General features: G+C 35.4%; 1 protein-coding gene and 2 long non-coding RNA genes across 4 annotated transcripts; 2 read left to right on the top strand and 1 right to left on the bottom strand.

Annotated features, from left to right (window-relative positions):
* Nucleotides 1-63: 63 nt before the first annotated feature.
* On the bottom strand, nt 64-14,839 carry LOC125269560. Of its 2 annotated transcripts, XM_048192451.1 has the most exons (17): nt 14,778-14,839; nt 13,756-13,777; nt 13,592-13,648; nt 13,070-13,091; nt 12,906-12,962; nt 12,673-12,701; nt 11,627-11,703; nt 8,162-8,251; nt 7,957-8,071; nt 7,668-7,811; nt 7,066-7,125; nt 6,944-6,979; nt 6,719-6,772; nt 6,556-6,612; nt 6,271-6,485; nt 1,764-1,923; nt 64-1,618 (listed from the first exon to the last, which is right to left on the bottom strand). In XM_048192451.1, the coding sequence occupies exons 8-17, from the start codon at nt 8,249-8,251 to the stop codon at nt 1,518-1,520; spliced, it is 1,032 nt and encodes a 343-aa protein (XP_048048408.1). In that variant the 5' UTR covers nt 11,627-11,703; nt 12,673-12,701; nt 12,906-12,962; nt 13,070-13,091; nt 13,592-13,648; nt 13,756-13,777; nt 14,778-14,839; the 3' UTR covers nt 64-1,517. The 2 variants fall into 2 exon arrangements, with proteins under 2 accessions (XP_048048408.1, XP_048048409.1); XM_048192452.1 differs by lacking the exons at nt 11,627-11,703; nt 12,673-12,701; nt 12,906-12,962; ... (2 more) ...; nt 13,756-13,777; nt 14,778-14,839 and adding an exon at nt 8,404-8,525.
* LOC125269561 lies at nt 1,934-3,805 on the top strand. The gene is made up of 2 exons (XR_007185153.1): nt 1,934-3,445; nt 3,583-3,805. It is a non-coding gene; the product is annotated as an uncharacterized LOC125269561 (long non-coding RNA).
* Nucleotides 14,840-15,106: 267 nt separating the features above from the next.
* Nucleotides 15,107-20,949, top strand: LOC125269559. Its single transcript, XR_007185152.1, has 4 exons — nt 15,107-15,239; nt 16,161-16,767; nt 16,915-17,050; nt 20,041-20,949. It is a non-coding gene; the product is annotated as an uncharacterized LOC125269559 (long non-coding RNA).
* The last annotated feature ends 400 nt before the right edge of the window (nt 20,950-21,349 follow it).

The raw sequence follows: 21,349 nt of genomic DNA, 5'->3' as shown, positions 1-21,349 counted from the left end.
TCAAAAAAAAAATTTTTTTACAGTGTACATAGGCTATTTTATTTCCCCTCACACTACAACAAATCTTTAAAACTTAATAGTATTATTCAGAACAGAATAAGAATGAAAAATCTAATATATAAACGTCAAGCCAAAATGAATTCATTTAAAACTTGAAACAGAAACCGGCGTTAACCGACCTCTCTCATTTGGCACAAATCCAAATGTTATATCACCATGTATTTGGATGCTAAACTATTATTTAAACTCTGTGATTGTACACAGACTATTTAAAATGAGGAGTGTAACTTTTTATATAGTTGACTGTATTTTATTTTGACAATGAACAGGCTGCAATGTCAAGTTACTAAAAATTCTTATGTTGTGCGTGCCCGTGAGGCGCCGGCGCTATCACTTGAATTTTCTTATAAAAGCGGAAAAAACTTAAAATACTTAGAAGTTTATGGTCATAAGAGTAACATCATTCATTCGAATCTGTGAAGGGCTAGGCTTATTATTTTTGTACACTCACAATAAAAACAAAACATTGCTTGTAAAATAAAGAAAACAAAAGTAATTTTCGGCCGTCTCCTTTTCCTTTGAGCTTCTCAAAAATGAACCGAAACTCAGCATATAGACTATTACTTGTCGCAGTTTTTTCTTTCATTTTTTTTTTATCTGTTAATCGTTTAAGTGAAATATATTTCGCGTATAGGCATAGGCTGTTTATTCCTTTTATATGATTTTACCCTATTTTTTTCTCCGAGAAGCGCTGCCGGTGCGTGATGATGATGATGAATATGAATCCTCGTGTTCTGTTGTTTATTCTGCTATTTGTGCCTGTATTGTAGGCTAAAACTAAACCCCTGGATTTTTTGTCTTCATTCTAATTTTGTTTAATTATAATTTAGCATAATCTTGTCGGTTAATGAAAGGTGAAAGGATAATGATCGCGTCGGTTGAAAGTCAGGGGGAAAAAACGAAAGGATATTGACAAGGCAACATTTCTCATTTTCGTTTAGTTTAGGTTTTTCAACTATTATTTATATTTTATTATATTTCAGGTTTATTTCGATTAGCATAAATGTTTTTAATAGTTTTAGTTTTTGTTAGTTAACTATAATTGTTACAAATGTAGCGCAAAAGCGCAATAGGCTAGTGGCCATAGATGTGCTGGATGTGATGGCGCATGAGAAATATACGCATGACAAAGCAAGGAAGACTGTTCCAGAAGTCGCGATACAGTGTTTGGGTTAATTATTAATAACTGTGTGGATCCATTTGAGAAAAACGAGTCTCTAATTTTTCATTACTTGTTTAAGATTTATTATATATGCGAATATTTAGAAATAGTCTAGTTTTTAGGTCATAAATCGATAGAATTGATGAGTCATGCCATGATATAAACTGAATGTCAGAGTCATACTGAGTAATAAAAAAGAGCCTATTAATGACAAAACAATGGTGTAGGCTACCACCAACTCTTACTGACATAGCATTGATAATTGATAATCTCAAAACAAAATTAGCATTATTGCTTACCATTTTAAATGCCTGTGTGGGGCAAATTTTAGCACCATTGAAATAAGGTCTTCCACGTCAGCTGCCTTTAAAGACCTAAAAAGCTTTTGCGTTGCTCCTAGAAGAAAGAATAACATAGAAGGTTGATTTATGCGAAAATTGGTGTTAGATTTGAGATATGGTACCATAACAATATTTATTTTATTTCAAAGTGCAAAATACAAAACAATGATTGATAGTAGTTGTGGAAAAAAAAAACTTGCCTATAATTATATCACAGATAATTAAGTCTTTGAAGGCTAGTTTCCCTTTTTTCCCTTTTAAACTGTAGGCACTCAAGACGTTGTTTGATGCAACCTTGCGCAACATTTTGCGCACGGCTGCCCCTGAATTTGTTCCTCCAAGCGATCGAAGGTAGTTCATCTGTTAGAAAACAAACAAAAATCATAATTAAACAACACTGTTATTTAGAATTTTGCCATTATGATAGCAGCTGAAAGAGTGTTTTGTTTGTTTGAATGAATGGAAACTGTTGAATCCTTCCTCATAAAGTTTTTTAATGAGGAAGGGAAAGAGAGACAGAAGCGCGTTCATCTCCATTGTTAAGATTTACTGTACTTTGCAACAACACCTGTTCAAATATATTTTATTTTGAAATGTCTTTATCGTAATTATAGTTTTTAATTAATTGCTTTTAAACTTAACAAATAACTTCTGTTTAGGGTTTGTAACTAAACAAATCAATACATTTCATTTTAAGGCTTTCGCGCAACTTGTTTCCGTCACAACAAGGCAGACATGCACAGGTTTACTAAGAGCAAAAATGTAAAATCAATAAGATAACTGAGGAATTAGTCATCAGATGCCATGTCCGTTATTTGCAGCAAAAATCTGCAAAAATACAGCAAAAATCTGTATCTCAAACAGATTAATTTAAATAAGTTATTTCACCACCTGCGTGACATCATTAACCAACGTTTGCATCCGTAGGCTACTATGCTAGTTAAGCTGGAGATCAGGGCTGGATTTCCCGATAACGTTGTTTCTTAGCGCGCTACGAAGACTCTAAAGGTAGACCTTAACTGAATATAGGCTACCGTTTCCAGGCGTGTTCCCCGAACTGTTCCTTAGGAGGTTGCTTAAGGTATATCTTCTTAATTGCGACGTTAGGTGCTGTCCACGGCGCTGGTGCTGAATTGGTTGATATCGATGGCTCGAGAATCGATAATTAACTCTATACAGGGGCTGCTTCACTGCATTATGTGAGAAATACGTGTTCTTTATAAAAAGAAGCACTTCAGAAGTAGAAATTGCATTTATCGGGACTCATGGGATGTTATAAATGTAATCCAAATTGCAAACTAAATCTATAATGTAATTTATCTATATTCTGGGGGCGCGGAGCCCCCATCAGCCTGAGTTTAAGGCCGTTATTTTTGAACAGTTTTAATTCCTTTGAGACGCGTCATGCAGCTGACAGACATGTAGGTATCGCGTTTATATCGTTTTTTTCATGTTTAATTCAAAATATTCACCAACCATTTAACTATAACTTAAAAACACCGAATAGTTGTGATACATGGCAAGCGCGGAGCGCGCGTCTGGCTCTGGATCAGCGCTAAAGCACTGTAGATGTCGCAGATAAAGAGCATTTTCTCGCTGAATATTTTGGTCACTTGAAAGTTTATTTTTGTTATAAATGTTGTTATAAATAATTGAATACTTGTTTGGGTATTGTATATTTTATTTGCATGATAGCTAGCAATAGTGACATCTAGTGGAGTACATGACTAGCGTTTGATATGTGACTTTTTTTGCTGCGTGAGCAACGGAAAACATGAGGTGATGACACGAATTGAGAGGTGATCTGATCTGACACAAAGATTGAGAATTTGATAAGAAGATGTCTCATAATGTCTCCTGGATCCTTATTGAAAGGCACACGGTATGTTTGCTTATATTTTGTTCATAATTTAAGGTAGCTATTGTGTGTATTATGTTTAATAAGCTATGGGCTTAATTGAACGACGTCATGGCAAAATTCACTTCACAAATTTGATTGTAATTTGTATTTATTTTCAGTTTTTTCACGGTGTTCATTTGATGGGTGATGTCGACTGTCTCTACTCCTAAGAAGAAGACATTAAAATTGAAGCAATCATAGGCATCAGTTGAACCGTGTTTTTTTTAGTCACGGAGAAAAAATTCAGGAGTCGTTATAGTGAAAAAACGTGTATTCACATTCCCTGGAAGAGTGCCAGATTTCATCGTGGAAAAAGAAAGATCGTTGTCAGACTTCGACGTGAAGAGCATCCAATCGACCCCGCTGGAAAACTGCAGCCATTGGTGATGGAGAAGATTCAGGGAGCAACGCGATTTCGTCGCATTGAAACTCCATTGTTTATCGTGACTGCATTCCTTGCCGTGCAGAAGAGCAACGCAAGAAGTTATTGCTGCAGTGACGAGATAGCCACAAGGCGACAACGTTGCAAAGTTTTATGACAATTCGGTTGTCAATAAGAGTTGCTACCTTTGGGTTCACAGGTCAGACTGTATCTTTTCAGCTTGAAATTTAATTTCTTGGTTTATGCTGCCTTAACATTTTTTTAATAGTTGAAATTGTATGCAAATGGTTGAAACAAATATTTGCTTAGTTTATAGAAGTGTGTAACTTGTTTAATAATTGTCATTGAGCATTTTCTTGTGGTATTACAGCTTGCTATTAGTGTTTAAAGCTGAATAATAGTGTGGTTTAAAGATCCAAGTGACCAAGTGATTAGAATCAAGTGATTAGACCAAGTGATTAAAGCTCTTGAAGATGAAAAGGCACAATTAGAGGAGAAATTAGAAACTGAAATTGATGTCTCAGACAGACAAAAATGTGAAGAATGCTTAGCTGAAGTTAATGCAGATCTGGAAGTTAAAAGAGACTCCAGGAATCATCATCATGAGTTGAGCAAGAAGTTAGGTGATCAGAAAGAGAAAGGCGTCCAACAGAAAAAATGCTTGAGTTGAGACGTGACGAGTTAGTTAAAAGAGAACGGAAGTTTATGTTCACATACTTAAACTTTAAAGCTGAAGCTCAGTTTATCAGATCTAAACTGAAAGAAGAGTGCTCTAAAACCGAGTTAGACAACATGATGGTAACTGCAGAAAAACGTGAAGCAGAGTTATATGAGAGCATTCGTGCATTGAACGTCCCATCTCAAGATATAAGAAGGAGAATGGATAGCTGCGCTTCGGTTACTAGTGAAATAACTGCACTGAAAAGAGGCTGCGCACAAGTTGGTACTAAAGTGTTTGATGCGGAGGCTGTAAAAGAAACACTCCTCCAGCTACTTCAAAGAGATGACGCCAGGTCAGTTTATGGATCAACTGTTTCGAGAGCTGAAGGAGATAGTCAGCAGGAAGCCATATGTCAGTAAAAAGAGCGGAAGCAGCGGCACGCTTAGCTGCGAAACGTGCTGAACTGAAGAGAGAAAAAGAAATCTCAGCTCAAAGAAAAGAGGTGCTAGCCCAACAAGAGAGGTTAAAAATGCTGGAGGAGCAAAGGGATCTTGAAGTCATGGAAGCTGAATACTTTGTGTATGCAGAAGTGGAATCAAGATTGAACGCTGAAATAGGAGATACTAAAGAGAGAAGCACATTGCCTCCATGTCAGCACCCTCTGCAACACAATAACCCTTCATGCATCAAGGTTTCCCAAGAAACTTTAGCTCAACCTTGGTCTGAAAAGGAGCTGGGGACGAAAGTAGATGAGGTCTTGTTAGTGAAGGCATTAAAAGAATCCCTGATGATGACCAAACTTCCAGCTCCAGAGCCATTCACGTTTACAGGTGATCCACTCAAGTTCACTGAATGGCGCACTTGCTTTAAAGCTTTGATTGAAACGAACTACACAACCCCAGCGCAGAGGCTGTTCTATCTTAAAAGGTACATAAGTGGAGATGCACTTAGTGTACTAGAGGGAACCTTTTATAGGAGTGATGAGGATTCATACACTCAAGCTTGGGATGCCCTGATCAAACGCTATGGACACCCTTTTGTAGTTGAAAGAGCATTTAGGGCAAAGCTGAGTAATTGGCCAAAAATCAGACCTAAGGAATCACAGAAGTTAAGGGAGTTTAGTGATTTCCTCATCTCCTGCAAAAATTCAATGCCTCATGTAGTAGGTCTAGAAGTTTTGGACGATTGTGAAGAAAACCAAAAATTGCTTCAATTTCTTCAACAGTTGGATGAAAGGGTTCAACACAACAAAGAAGGACATGTGGAAATGCCCTTACCTTTCAGAGAGCTTCCTCAATTACTAAACAATAAGCAGCATGCTACAGTTCATTTGAAGCATTTGAAAAGAAAACTGGAGAAAAGTCCTAAGTACAGAGAGGACTATTTGAGATTTATGAACAGTGTCTTTAAAGTTGGTGATGCCAAAGATGCAGATGCCACACCAAAAGAAGGCAATAGTTGGTACATTCCGCACCATGGGAATAATTCTTAAGAAGCAGACATTATAATTGAAGCAAACAAAGGCATCAGTTGAAGCGTGTTTTTTCTAATCACAGAGAAAAAAATCAGGAGCCGTTATATATATGAATTTAGCAGTGAATATTTGCAGTTTATTTTTTTGCCATAATTCTAATCTAACACTGGGTGTATTACAGCTTCAGAATTATATTCGTATAGACTGTCAACAGTGATAAGGTACAGCTAAGAGTGGTCCTAACCAACCTTACGAAAGATAGTTGTACATTTAAGTGACTTATGTATTACCAGCTTGGTCCTTTTGTCCTTATTTCCCAGTTCTGTGTTTAGCGTATTCAGCTCATCCACAGTCTGGCATGGTCCATTTTCCAGGATGTCCCCCCCTTCCTCAGTCACTGTCACCGTCCCAGCAACAGCAGCCAGTATGCTTCTTTGCATCGCTAAGATGTCTTGCTGGGTTTCTGCAATGTCTTGCAGTTTTTGCAAGACTTTTGTGCGATAGTCTGTGAAGCAATATTGCAGATTGGTACTTGAAAATACAGTATAGTGTGAAAAATCAAAAACGTGACTTACTCTTTGTTGCTGCTTCTGAAGAACCCCAGTGCTCTTCTAAGAGGAGCTGTGAGGCAGCTGTGGCATTACATTAGAATTTACTTTTCAAAGTTTAGAAGTAAATCACTCTATCTAGAATGGTTAATACAATAATATAATAATATAATGAAATTTTGTAAAATACCTTGAAGGGGTTGTGCCATACACGATAGCCGGGATGCTGGCGGTGATGCTTCTGCTGCAAAAATAAAATCCAAACAGACTTAGCATTCATAAGTTGAAGGGATAAGTATACATAAAAAAGAGAGACAAGTCAAAATGTATCTGTTGCCAGTGAGAAGGCAGAGAGAGAAATATTTTTTTTAATTATGTCTTTATACTTAAAAATATATTTGTATATTCTACAAACCATTGTCCAGAGGCTGAAAATTGGAGAATGGCTTATCTGTGAATATAAAATAAAAAGGAAAAGGCATCTAATAGGTTGGTTAAAAGTTATGTGTTAATCATGTTACATGTTTAACAACTTACATTTGGGTGGAAGAGGTTTTGAAAGGGTTTTATTCTCAGTTGGGAAAACTCTGCTATCATCTAAAATTAAAAACAGAGTTCACAAATAGAACTGAAATTAATAAAACAATTATGACACATCGTGCACTCCATAATGTTTGAGATAAATATATATATTTTTTCTTAACCCTTGTGCGATCTTTGTTTGGGGTACATTCAGGGTCTCTCTTTAAATCACTTTATAAAAGACCCACATTTCTAACTTTCATTCAAGTGGATAACATGGATAATTTGACATGGTTTAGTGTAAGATTTTTGCCCATCTTTTGGAAAATGCAGTTTTAAAAGTAAAAAAAAATCTTTCACCAGTAAATGGCTGCAGAGCTCCACCTTTTGATTTGTGCTATTTGACTAACTGAAATATATCTTTTCACAAGTTTTTTTTCAGTTGGATTCATATCTAAATATTATGAAATCACAATTATAAGAATAAAAATTACTTTTTGTCAAAGTTTATCTTTTTTTTTTTTGCTGAATTTTTTTTTTAATAATCTTACATTACGATTAGACCCTGCTTAGAACATGGACAAAATTCATCCTCAAAAACATTATTGAATACTTACCATCTGAGGAGGAATCTGTTTCAGACAGATATCTTGTTGGCTTTTTGTGTGCCCTCTTTTTTTTCGTTGTGGAGCTTTCCTCTGTTTCAATATTTGAGGTCTCCACAACACGCCGGCATTTCTGGACACCTTTGGTGTATGAGTCTGGAAAATATGTTGTTGGTGTAAAGTATAGTTTTTTTCTTTTTTTTAAAGCAATTTTCTTGATAATTAGATATGATTTTAACAATCCTCACTGTACTGAAGATACTGTAGATTAATTTAAATAATGCAAAAACTATTAAATTACCTGTTCTTAGCCAGATTTTTTTTATTAGACACCGCCTCCACTTTCCTTTGTCTGGCATTGTGCAGTTTTTTACAAGCTGCCTTATGTTTCCAAATGTCCAGTAACAGAACGTTCCCTGAAAGAAAAAAAGGGGTTGCTTTACCATTCTTGAACAGACATTTATACTGTAAATGATTGCGAAAGCTTATTGAAACCAAAAACATACCTCTTTGGTCTCTTCCAACCACGAGGTTGGGACTAGTTCCACTGCACTGTCCTCTGTAAATTCCACCACTGCATATTTTTTTGTGTCCATCTGTTGAGATTAAATTAAACACACACACACACACACACATTATATATATATATATATATATAAATAAATGTAAAGATAAAGATATTGCATTACAGTTATTCAACAACTTATTATTGCGTATTTGCGTATTATAACATTATAAATTTAATGACCTTCACTGTTTCTTGTCCTTGATTTCTCTGAATGTCCTGTAACTGGAGATCTCAACATTGGCAGTCTAGTGCAGTGTGTGTGTGTCTGTGTGTGTTCTTTTCACCACAACGTTGTAAATTCCTGACTTTACTATCTTAGTGGGGCCAGCAGTATAAACCAGAATGTGTGTGTGTGTGTGTGTGTGTGTGAGAGAGAGAGAGAGAGAGAGAGAGAGAGAGAGAGAGAGTGAGTGAGTGAGAGAGAGAGAGAGAGAGAGAGAGAGAGAGAGAGAGAGTGTGATCAGTGCTCATGCAGGATTGCTAAGAAAATCATCTCTTGTCTCTTTTCTACCATTATGGCATTTCTTGTCAGCTGCCATTCTGGAATGAGCTTCATAACTGAATGTCTTGATTGCACTTTGAAACAGCCAAGTATTCTTGAGTCACACGGATCTCTGAAAAGTGGTTCAGTTTTTTCAAAAAGTTTGCACAACAGCATCTGGGAACCTGAATCATCCAATTCTTCTCTCTCTTCGATGGCCTCGCAACAATGTCCTTCAGCAAGAATGAAGGCATTGTTAGGCCTTTTGATTTTGGACTTGGAAGTATCCACAGACAGTGGGGAATTTGACGTTTCCCCCAGCCGTTTGACCACTTGAGTAAGTGGCTGCTTTCCTGATCTTACGAGACGTTTCAGTTTCCCAAGATAGTTCTCAAATGGGAATGCGCTGCACGCATCAAGACTGCCAAAAGCCATTGCCTGTTCCGGTAGATGTACCATTGAATGTATATTGTACACCATGAAGTGACTTCCATAGAGTTCTTTTGTTTCTCCAACAAAGTATGTCATCAGCTCTTTACAGTAGCTGTTGTGGTCCACTGCCAGAGTAGGGCAGAGCAGAAGACCCAAGGCAACACTGAACGCCATGAAATGTTCATACAACTGGTCTGCCAGAATTCCCTTCAGCACGATCTTGCCAGTGTATACAGCAAACTGACGCAGTTCTGTTGCCTTCCACCTGTCGATGTCTTCTAGGTTCCTTGGTTTTCGGGCAAAACAGCTTGGAATGACCTCCCTAAGTGACAGCAGCCTTTGAGTCACTTCATTTATTTGACCAGCAGACATTCTCACCTTTCTGTCTCCTCTAACCCACTCTGTGATGAGCTTTTTCATTACACCCAGGCAGGCTTGGTGCATGTAGTCAATTGGAAATTGCTCTACCATGTCCAGTGGGAGGTTCAAAAATGGAGACATTGGAATGTCTTCATTCTCCTGACGTCTTGTCATTTCAGCACGGTATGTGGCATTGGTGCGTAGAGTGAGGTTGTCCACCTCTGGGTAAGTCACTCGACCAGAAACCCATGTGCCCTTCTGTGTGCATTTGTCGCACCCATAATACCCAGAATACTGCTTGATCTTTTTTACCATGGCTCTTGCGGGTGCGTCACACACAACACATCTGATTTTTATATCTTTTCCATCCAAACCATTTTCAAGCAGTTCCTGAATGTCCTTTATGGCTTCTTCTGTAAAATCCAGGTTTGCTGGTTTGGTGGGTCCAAGTGTCAGTGTTACAGGGAAGACACTGATGGGTGTCAGGTGAATGGCACAGAGGATGGGCCAAAGATGTGCCCTGCTGCTTTTAAAAATGGGCAGGCCATCTATATTAAATGATAGTTCCAAAGTGCTAACTCCTTCTGTTACCTCCCTTGGATAGCGCTGCAGCTGCATGTGAAGGGTCTCTCTTAAATTAAAATGGACACACTCCATTCCAGACTTTATCACTGATTTAACAAGTCTTGGAGTTTTCAGCAATGTCCTTGCTGTTGATGGAAGCTCTGGGTGTCCATTTGTTTTAAGTCCCCTCAGGAGATCATCTAAGGCATTATGTGTGATTAAGTGTTTTGTTGCCCATTCTTGTAAAAATGTTGTGAGGGAAGTTGAGGCTATTTCTTTTTCACTCTCAGTTCCTGAGATGAAATTTCCTTCACTGAGCCCATCATCCACACTGCCAGGTCCAGAACTGCAGCTTTCCCCACTGACCCCAATTTGCACACTTTCAATAACACTTGACAAGTTTTCATCAATGGAATTGATGTGTTGAGGTGCTATTGGAAGAGGTGTTATTGAATGAGGTGTTATCGGATGATCAGATGTTTCTGACGATTCCTCTCCTATAAACCTTTCAGCCAATGATCTTCGTGCATATTTCCACTGCCTTGTGTAGCGCTGCCTCTTGGATTTTGAATCCATTCTAAATTAAAAATATTAGACTTGATAAAAATGTGGTAATGGCATATTTTGCAATATTTCACTGTACCTACACTACATGGCCAAAAGAATGTGGACACTTAAACATCACACTCACTGGCAATCTTCAATCTTCTTATTGAGATTAACAGAAGTTTAGATGTTGATGTTTGGTTGAAAATGTTTCATTTGTGTGTTTGGTTTAGTTGGGCTATCGACCCTTGAATTTTCTCATTTTAGTTCTCTTTCAGTATTGTAGGTGTTTTCAGAAAACTTTTCTGCATTGATAAAGGAAGACATTAAAGATGTCTTTAACATCTAACTTTAAGTCTCAACATGGGCCAGAAAATATTGATGTTATGCTGCATGTTGCTTTATTTAAAAGCAATAACTGTGAAATCAGTAACACAGTGATGTTTATATTATCGCATGCATAATGGTTAACTGCAAGAGATTTGCATTTTACAGTGAAATTGTTTGATCCCAATTGAGGAAATGCCTGTAAAACTTTCCCTTTCAAAATTCTTTCCATACTTTTTTAAACCTCTCTGTAGATTTTTCAGACCATATTTAAACATAAATAGTAAATAAAGCAATTTTCAGCATAATATTTGGTATATAGCACAATCATATTTTCTGTTTTTGTTGTTGTTGTTTTCTTGAAGTGATGTGTCCTGCATATGCACCTCTGATACTGTCTTTAATGTTGCACTATCACAGCAAAGTCTGATTTAGATGATTGTTTGCTCCTCGTTTGCTGTTTGAGTGGCACATGTACATTTGTTAAGAGAAGTTTAAAAGAGTCATGATTAAGTTAAAGATAAACATTTTTGTGTGTGTAATAAAAATATGCACCTTGAACTCATTGTCATGTTTGAAAATCATTAAACGATTACAAAATTTTTGCCTTGAAATCACTGAAAAATTAATTTTTTTTTAGAAATTTTAGAAAACTGTATTGGGGCAACACAAATATTTCTATATACTTCTTACCTTTCCCTGAACTGTGGAGACCAGAGCAGCTGAGCACACAGTGCTTGCTGAAGCTTTGGCACTGATGGGTCAAGAGACTGGGGGAAAGGGGAGGGGGTAGAAGAGATTAGTGTTCTTGCTAACAGAAAGTGTCCATAATAACAGTTAAGTTGTGACCTGCCATTAAATAGAACAAGAAGAATTCAGCCCATCTTATTTGGGTAATTTGGATAGATAGTACTGTCCTGAATATACAGTACTAAGTCAAAAAATAGCTGAATATATAAAATTAACCCGTTCAAAAATGTGCATACCCTTGATTCTTAATATTGTGTGTGGTTACCTTGTGATGGTTGTTCATGAGTCTCTAGTTTGTCCTGAACAGTTAAACTGACCACCGTTCTTCAGAAAAAATCCTTCAGGTCCTGCAAATTCTTCAGTTTACCAGCACCTTTTGCATATTTGAACCCTCTCCAGCAGTGACTGAATGATTTTGAGATCCATCTTTTCACACTGAGGACAACTGAGGGACTCAATGCTCCAGAAGAAAACATGACGCATTAAGAGCCGGGGGTGAAAACGTTTGAACAAGAAGATGATGTGCAGGATCTGGAGAATTTTTCTGAAGAACGCTGGTCAGTTTTACTGTTCAGGACAAACAAGGGACTCATGAACAACCATCACAAAACATAAAAACAGTCGTGGATCATTCAGGTAACCACACACAGTTTTAAGAATCAACGGTAGGCTATGTAAACTTTTAAATGGGGTCATTTTTATAAATTCTGCTCTTTTTTTTTCTCTTGTGCACTTTATGTAAACAACCATTATGTGAAATACTTTATTCAGAACAGATAACATGCAATTTTCATGATCCTTTTTTGTTAAAATGATTAACATTTTTTGCTGATTCTGCAAGGGGTAAACTTTTCAGTTGAGATTTTAAAAAACAAAAAACAAACAAACAAAAAAAAAAAATGGATTTGAGTTGGGGGTAAAACAACAAAATATTTTATTGAACAGCCATGTCTAGATAGGTAAAACAACATTAAAACATATGAAGTTACCTGAAAGTCTAAGATGACTTGTGTAGCTGCTGTTGACACAAGGAAAGGGGAGAGAAAGTAGAAATGTCTGAATATGATTTAAAATGCATTCAGTTTCATCAGTGGTTTTTGACTAAGGTTATGATGAACATGACAAATCATAGATGCAGGATGCATTTTAAAGAAGAAAAAAAAATCTTCAGTTATTTAAAGAAACCCAAATATGTCTGATTGTTAGTCATACATATACTTACAAAGCCAAAAACGTTCTGTGCTGGGCTCTTAAAAGAGCCTTTGGGTGTATTTAACTGCTGTTAACACACAATGAAAGAGGAGAGAACATGAGTATACAAATTAAAATGCTTTCAGTTGCATCAGCGATTTCTGACTTCTCAGAATGTGTAGAATTATAACTTACAATAATCAGACGACAATTGACACTGAAAAAGAGAGAGAAGAGAATAATTATTTATAGTATAAATTACAAAAGTTACTTAAGGCTCTTGAACTATTAATAGCTTCTGAAAGTGCATGAAGATGAGAAGACTGCAGGCAGCAGTGCATCTGATAAAACTTTACAATAACAAGTAAGAAACCATATAAAGTCAGTAAAATACATGGTCATTCTTGAATATAATCATAATAATAACAATAACAATAGTAATATGCTAATTATTATTATTATTATTTGTATTATTTGTATTATTACTATTAAACTAAAATAATAACAAAACATAATAACTGTTATTATTATTATTGGTATTACTAATACTAGTAACCAAATAACAAGTAAGAAACACAAGGGGATAGAAACATGTCTGAATATGATATAAATTAAAATGCATTCAGTTTCATCAGTGTTTTATGACTAAGGTTATGAGGAGCATGACAAATCAGAGATGCAGGATGCGTCTTAAAAAAAAAAATCAAACATACTTACAAAGCCAAAAACGTTCTGTGCTGGGCTCTTAAAAGAGCCTTTGGGTGTATTTAACTGCTGTTAACACACAATGAAAGAGGCGAGAACATGAGTATACAAATTAAAATGCTTTCAGTTGCATCAGCGATTTCTGACTTATCAGGATGTGTAGAATTATCACTTACAATAATCAGACGACAATCGACACTAAAAAAGAGAGAAGAGAATAATTATTAGTATAAATTACAAAAGTTAATTAATGATTAAATATTTAAATATTAAATAATATCAATAATAGTGGTAATAATAGGCCTATTAATAGGAAGAATTATAAAAATAATAACATTAAATAATTTATTAATACAATAATAGTATTATTGTTTATACTACTACTACTAATAATAATTATTATTATTATTAATACTGTTAACAATAATAATCAAATAAAATATAATAATTGTATAATATAATCATTTAAAATATAATAATTTTAAACATTAATTAATTAATATATTTAAATATGAAATATTAATAGTAGTAGTATCAATAATAAATAATAATAACAATAATAATATTTTTTTAATTAAATTAAAAAATTTCAATATTTAATTTCATTATACAGTTTTCATCTTACAGCGGCTTTTGTCTCGCTCTAGAAGTGACGCGTGTGCGCGCTCGCAGCCCTGAAGGCGCTACTTTCCATACAAAGTGAATAGGCCTATATTATAATTACAAAGTGAACATATTATAATTGTAGAATTTATTTCTTTTTACGCAAGGTTAACAGGAAAGACATAACTCTGAAATGAAAGAGCTTCTCTCAATCCGAGCGGATATGCTCTATTATCCCAAGTGACGTCACACAGACTAACGGCATTTAACGGTATTTAACGCTACCAGGTATTTGACGGTGCTGATAAATGGATAAAAAGACAGAAATCCATTGTTTATGTGAACAATATATGTACATTTACTGGAAATGACAGTTAATCAGTTTTATGACAATTTAAAAGGTTCGTTATGTAAAAGTGGCCGTTATTTAGTGGTATACCCTGAGTATAGGCTATAATTAGATTTTATTATTTGCTTTCTTTCTTCAAGTTTTAAATGTTATTTACATTTATAGTGGGTTCATACATTTACATTAAAGTCATTTATACATTACAAAGTAATTTACCTAAATCGGTTAAATAAAAAAGTACTTTACCTGAGAAAAACTCGCAGGATGGGATTTCCTCTCACAAGGTACCGTGCTCTGCGCGCGGTGGTCACAAGACCCCAGCTTATATCTGCCCGTCGGCAGGTTTCGCGGGCTTGGCACGCGAGTAAGAATTTAAATGAAGACAATATATATATATATATATATATATATATATATATATATATATATATATAATGTAAATTTTGATTCCTTGTATATTATATATAAACTTAGATTTATTGTATTATATTATATTATATTATATTATATTATATTATATTATATTGGTGATACCTGGATGTGGAAATATGTATAATATAGTATATAATGTATATAATATTAAACAACCCATAGGTGGCGATATCGCTAGTGAGTCGCCAAAGATGCTGGAAGAGAAGAAGCATGTATGCACGAGAGAACTACGTTGCGTGGGACCATTTGATGTTTTTGACGTGCAAGTGGTTGGAGGTACGTAGTAGTCATTTGTGGGATATATGTGTGTTTTCCCCCCGACGTGCACCACAGTGTATGCAGTCTATGGTATGCACGCGCTAAATAAAATTACTTTGAAAATGGATCACTGTTAAAATCTATCTTTACTATTGAAACTTAATCAAATGTGTCAGAGAAGTTATATGTTATTAGGTGTTTATTACAAAGAATACCATGACAAATAATGGCTATTGAGTAACGTTAATCACATATTTTGTAGAGGGGGTGAAAATTAATATGTCACCTGAAATTAACCCAAATTACAGGGGGTAAAAATGACATTTGTGAAAGTGAAGACCAAGTATTGATTTTATATCATTTTATTAATTTTGTTTATTGAAAAAAAGGTGAAAGTGCCATGTGAAGGCCAAGTATGGTAACCCAGAATTTGTCCTCTGCTATTAACCCATTGAAGTTAGTGCACACACATTAGGTGTAGTGAGTAGTGAAGACACACACACACACAGAGCAGTGGGCAACCATTCACTTTTGGTGCCTGGTGCAATTGGGGTTTAGGTGCCTTGCTCAAGGGCACCTCAGTAATTTCCTGCCTGTATTGAGACTCGAACCTGTGACCTTCAGGTTACAAGTTTGACTCCCTAACCATTAGGCTTGGTAGGTCTATTTGGAAAATCTGTTGTTTTTAGCAATATTTGTTGCTATTTTAATACCCCATACCTGTAACTAAAGAAATATTTAATATATCTTAATATCCTTTTAGATTCTGGTTCTTAAACTTTCTTTTGTTATTGTCATTTTGAAGGCCCTATACTGTTTAATTCTAGAGATATTGGGATCTCAGTATAATTTCATGAATAAATTGTTAAATTGACACCTTTTCAGTGGTCTGAAAAATGCATATCATATGCTAAATTATGACTTTGTTTTTCTCCATAGAGTTCTTTTGATTTTGGACTTGGAAGCCTCCACAGACAGTGGGGAATTTGACATTTCCCCCAGCCGTTTGACCACTTGAGTAAGTGGCTGCTTTCCTGACCTTACGAGACGTTTCAGTTTCCCAAAATCGGTCCCGGTAGATGCACCATTGAATGTATATTGTACACCATGAAGTGATTTATTTTGTTTCTCCAACAAAGTATGTCATCAGCTCTTTACAGTAGCTGTTGTGGTCCACTGCCAGAGTAGGGCAGAGCAGAAGACCCAAGGCAACACTGAACGCCATGAAATGTTCGTACAACTGGTCCGCCAGAATTCCCTTCAGCACCACTGTATACAGGTTCCTTGGTTTTTGGGCAAAACAGCTTGGAATGACCTCCTTCCCTTGGAGTGACAGCAGCCATTGGGTCACTTCATTTATTTGCCCAGCAGACATTCTCACCTTTCTGTCTCCTCTAACCCACTCTGTGATGAGCTTTTTCATTATACCCAGGCAGGCTTGGTGCATGGAGTCGATTGAAAATTGCTCTACCATGTCCAGTGGGAGGTTCAAAAATGGAGACATTGGAATGTCTTCATTCTCCTGACGTCTTGTCATTTCAGCACGGTATGTGGCATTGGTCCGTAGACTTTTTTTACCATGGCTCTTGCGGGTGTGTCACACACAACACATCTGTTTTTTTATGTCTTTTCCATCCAAACCATTTTCAAGTAGTTCCTGAATGTCTTTTATGGCTTCTTCTGTAAAATCCAGGTTTGCTGGTTTGGTGGGACCAATTGGCAGTGTTACTGGGAAGACATTGATGGGTGACAGGTGAATGGCACAGCGGATGGGCCATGACGTCTTATCATGTGTCATTGGTGCATAGAATGAGGTTGTTCACCTCTGGGTAAGTCACATGCCCAGAAAGGAAGCACCATAACAGCATCATATAATTAATTACAAGTGACCATCAGATTTTTACATCACTTTAAAAATGTAAATCAGATCCGTAAAGCTAAAGCAAATTTCTTTATTGAGATAATTAAAGGGACAAATGGAAATGGAAAATTAATATGGGAAAATTTAAATAATCTGTTAGGACGAAATAAAGATATAAATTTCAAAGATCTGCAACTTCAAGTTAAAGGTATGCTAACTGATAATTTAGACATTATCGTCAATAGCTTTAACAGATACTTTATTAGCTCAGTTGAGGATTTGACAATGCATTTTAAATGCGCAAACATCCCATACAAGCCTCTAGATGCTAATAAACCAATATTTAGTATACAGGATATATCTGTTACTGACGTTATAAAAATAATTTCATCTCTAAAAAGTTCAAAAGCCAGAGATACTTTTGGTTTCACTAATGATCTTTTAAAACTCCATAAAGAGGCTCTTGCAAGCCCAATTGCACACTTGATAAATCTATCTATAAAACAGGGAATAGTGCCCTAAACATGGAAGACATGGAAGACGGTTATCCCAGTCTTTAAGGCTGGTGATAAGTCAAAACCAGAGAATTTTCGTCCAATAAGCATTCTACCAATAATTTCAAAATAGCTGAAAAATGGGTTGCCTCACAGTTAATTGAACACCTAAACAGTAGTGATACCCCTTTCCATCCAATTCAGTTTGGATTTCGCAAACATCACTCTACAGAAACAGCCACTTGTTATTTTCTTGAGAAAGCTTAATTAAATAATTAAATTAAATATTTAATTAAATTCTTGAGAATTTAAAAAGCGGGCTTTGTAGGGGCTGTTTTTCTGGACTTGAAACGAGCCTTTGATGCCATTAATCATAATGTGCTTCTTGCTAAATTGACTTATTTTAATTTCTCTGAAAGAGCACATTGTTATATGCAATCATATTTGTCACACTGAAAACAAGCTGTACAAATAGGAAATTCACAGTCATCTTATCTTACTTGTTCTGCTGGAGTCCCACAAGGCTCAATACTGGGACCGATTTTATTCAGTCTCTATGTTAATAACTTACCAAATGTCTGTTCAAATATAAAAATGCAATTATACGCTGATGATACAGTATTGTATTCTCACGGCAGCCAGCAGTGGGGCCAGAGCCATCTGTCTTTGTCAGTGGAGATAGACTAGATGTGTTAGAACAATTTAAGTATCTTGGTGTGGTCTTTGATTCACATCTTACATTTAAGCAACATGTAAAAAAAAAAATCACAAATATTATAAAATTTAACTTGTCAAATTTCCAACGTATATGGCCTTTTCTTACTGTTGAGTCAGCAAAGGCTTATATGCATGCAATGATATTTACATAACTTAATGTTATACAATCTGGTCTCATACCTTCTGGCCTTTTAACTTCTATGTGACTGCTGTTTACAGTACTTAGTCTTTGTTGTTCTGTGTAATATGTCTACATGTATGTTGTTATGTTTGTAAATAATCTGTATTTTGTGTTTTATGATACCTGCCTTAGGACAACGGATGAAATTGTGCTAATTCCAGCATATTTACACTGATGCTCATTGCTGATTTGTTGATCAATGTGTACTGTCCTAATTCAAATAAAAAATAAAATAAATAAATAAATCATATAATTAAAATAGGAAACAGCCAAGCTGGCAAAATAATATAAAATGTTTAATAGATAAATAAAATTTGTAAATGATTGTTTTGACACACCCATTTTAGATCTTGGAGTCACTACTAATGAGCTGATAACCTTAATCAGGTGTGTTTGATTGAGGGGACAACGTGCAGTGCTGGTGGGCCTCCAGGAATGTGGTTGGGAACCACTATCCTAATTGTTTACATTTTGCATAAAGTATAATAGCTGTCATCGTTCAGATTATTAATGCAAGGTTCATCCAAACTGTATTTAATGTAAAGCTCCAATTAAATTAAGATAATTATTCACTCACAAATAAATCTCTCAATGAGTAAAATTGTCTCTATTGACTACACATTATGTACAGTTGTGCTCAAAATTATTCATACCCTTTGTAAATATAATCAAAGAAGGCTGTGAAAATAAATCTGCATTGTTCATCCTTTTGATCTTTTATTTTAAAACTTTATAAAAATCCAACCGTTCATTGGAGAATAAGAATTTTAAATGGTTAATAATACTAATAATAATCTCATTGTGAAATAAATGATTTTCTATAATACACATTGCTCACAATTAATCATACCCTTTTATTCAAAACTTTTTTAACCTCCTTTTGCCAAGATAGCCATTATATGACTTCTAACAGGGACAGTCAAGTTGATTTTTTTTTATTTTTTTTATCTTTTGCTGTTTGATAGAATCAATGATGCCATGTATCTGAACAAGATGTCCTGGATATCCGGCGGAAAAATAGGCCCACAATATTCCAGCAGTACTTTTCATAGCTCTTATCTTGACAAAAAAAGAGGTTACAAACAGATTAAAAGGGTATGATTAATTGTGAGCAGTGTGTATTAGAGAAAAAAACATTTATTTCATAATGAGATTATTATTAGTATTATTAACCATTTAAAATTCTTATTCTCCAATAAACGGTTGCAGATTTATTTTCACAGCCTTCTTTGGTAATATTTACTAAGGGTATGAATAATTCTGAGCACAACTGTATGTAATGACAAGTAAGTTTATATTTTTAATTATTTCCCTGGTTCAGAAAGTAACAGTGGCTGTGATAAACTTTCACCTTATAAAGACAGTCTAATTTTGTTTCTGTCAAATATGCCTGCTCCTGAGCAAGTTTGAGCTTAATGACTTCAAAGAATCTAACAATCCTGGATCATCTCTAATCATCAACTGTAAATACTGATGATTAATTCACATACGAAAAACAAACCCCTGTTGTTTACCTGTCGATGATGATTATCATTATTAATTTAATCTCCGATCATTATTTTACAGGTGTTCATCTGTTTCCTTATTTGGCTGGTTTGGAAGGATTACAGAAAAGACACAGATGGTTGAATGGTCAATGACACAAAACAGGCAGAAGAAATACAACACAAGTACAAGGGTTAAGTTAAACATGAACTTTTCGTAGTGTCCATGGAAATGTGCAAAACCAATCTGACTGGCTTCTAGTTAATCCTGCCTGACTGTGTAGTGTCATTTTAACATAAAGCTTCCAGAGCCCTCCAAGTGTCAGTCTCCAGCATTGCAGGCTCATGGACATGTGCTACAAAAATTCTTGGCGAAACTCTCTGCAAAAAAAATAAACCTATATATAATTTACTCATTACTACATGTGACAATAGTGTTTATAGCACCTTAAATTGTAATTTACTTTCCCTAATGTTGCTCCAGTCATGTATGACTTTTTGTTTCATGGAACAACACCTAGTTGTGAGCTGTCGACAAAGCCCTTAAGACCACAGTAGAAGTTGTAACAATTTAAAACATTAACCCCCCCCCCCCCATCTTTTAATATCTAAATAATAGCCAAGTGAAATCAGCATTACAATGTTTCCAACATGCTTCTAATTTATTATCTCCCTTTAATAGTGCTGCAGCTGCTCACCAAGGCTCTCTCAATTTAAAATGGACACACTATCCCTGACATCGCTGCCTATCACTGTTTTATTGTGTATGGGGATGTTCTTTATGTTGATTTTGAGTGATGTTGATTATTTTGTTGCTTACTGTTGTGTACATGAAGCTGAAACCATTCTTTACACTCTTGCCCCCCCCCCTCCCCCCTTTTTTGGTCCTGCTTTAAAACTATTTCCCCAGTTATATCTTTTTAATGCTGTAACAAGACCTTGTTCTGTTGTTCAATTTGTTCCTGTTTTAATAAAACTTTTTAAAAATGAATTGCTATTGTATTGTCGTCTTTAGTCTTGCCCAAGAGATTACAACCCAAAAATGTGTGTGTAATGGTAAAAAACACAAATATTTACATTGCCTTACCTGACTGCCTCTTTTTTCTTTTTTTTCCTAGTGAGCTGAGTACAGAAATGTTTGACCACTTATTCATGTAGTGCAGCTGTTTGAACACTAGACCTGGTTAATGTACTGTCTTACACCATATTATACAGATGGATATTATACAGTTAATATTCGTCCGAAAATGTTTACAACAAAACACAAAAAATATTGTGCATGAGCGTCCTCTACTGTGAGATAATGGTAATGTAATATCTGGCTTGTTGAATTAACTGATCACAGTTTCGGTGAATATTTTTTATTACAAATTACATCTTAGTTTTTAAAA

Source organism: Megalobrama amblycephala, linkage group LG6 (genome assembly GCF_018812025.1).
Source record: "Megalobrama amblycephala isolate DHTTF-2021 linkage group LG6, ASM1881202v1, whole genome shotgun sequence".
Classification (NCBI taxonomy): Eukaryota; Metazoa; Chordata; class Actinopteri; order Cypriniformes; family Xenocyprididae; genus Megalobrama; species Megalobrama amblycephala.
Note: the sequence above shows the minus strand (reverse complement) of the source record. Positions and strands in the feature narration are given on the sequence as shown.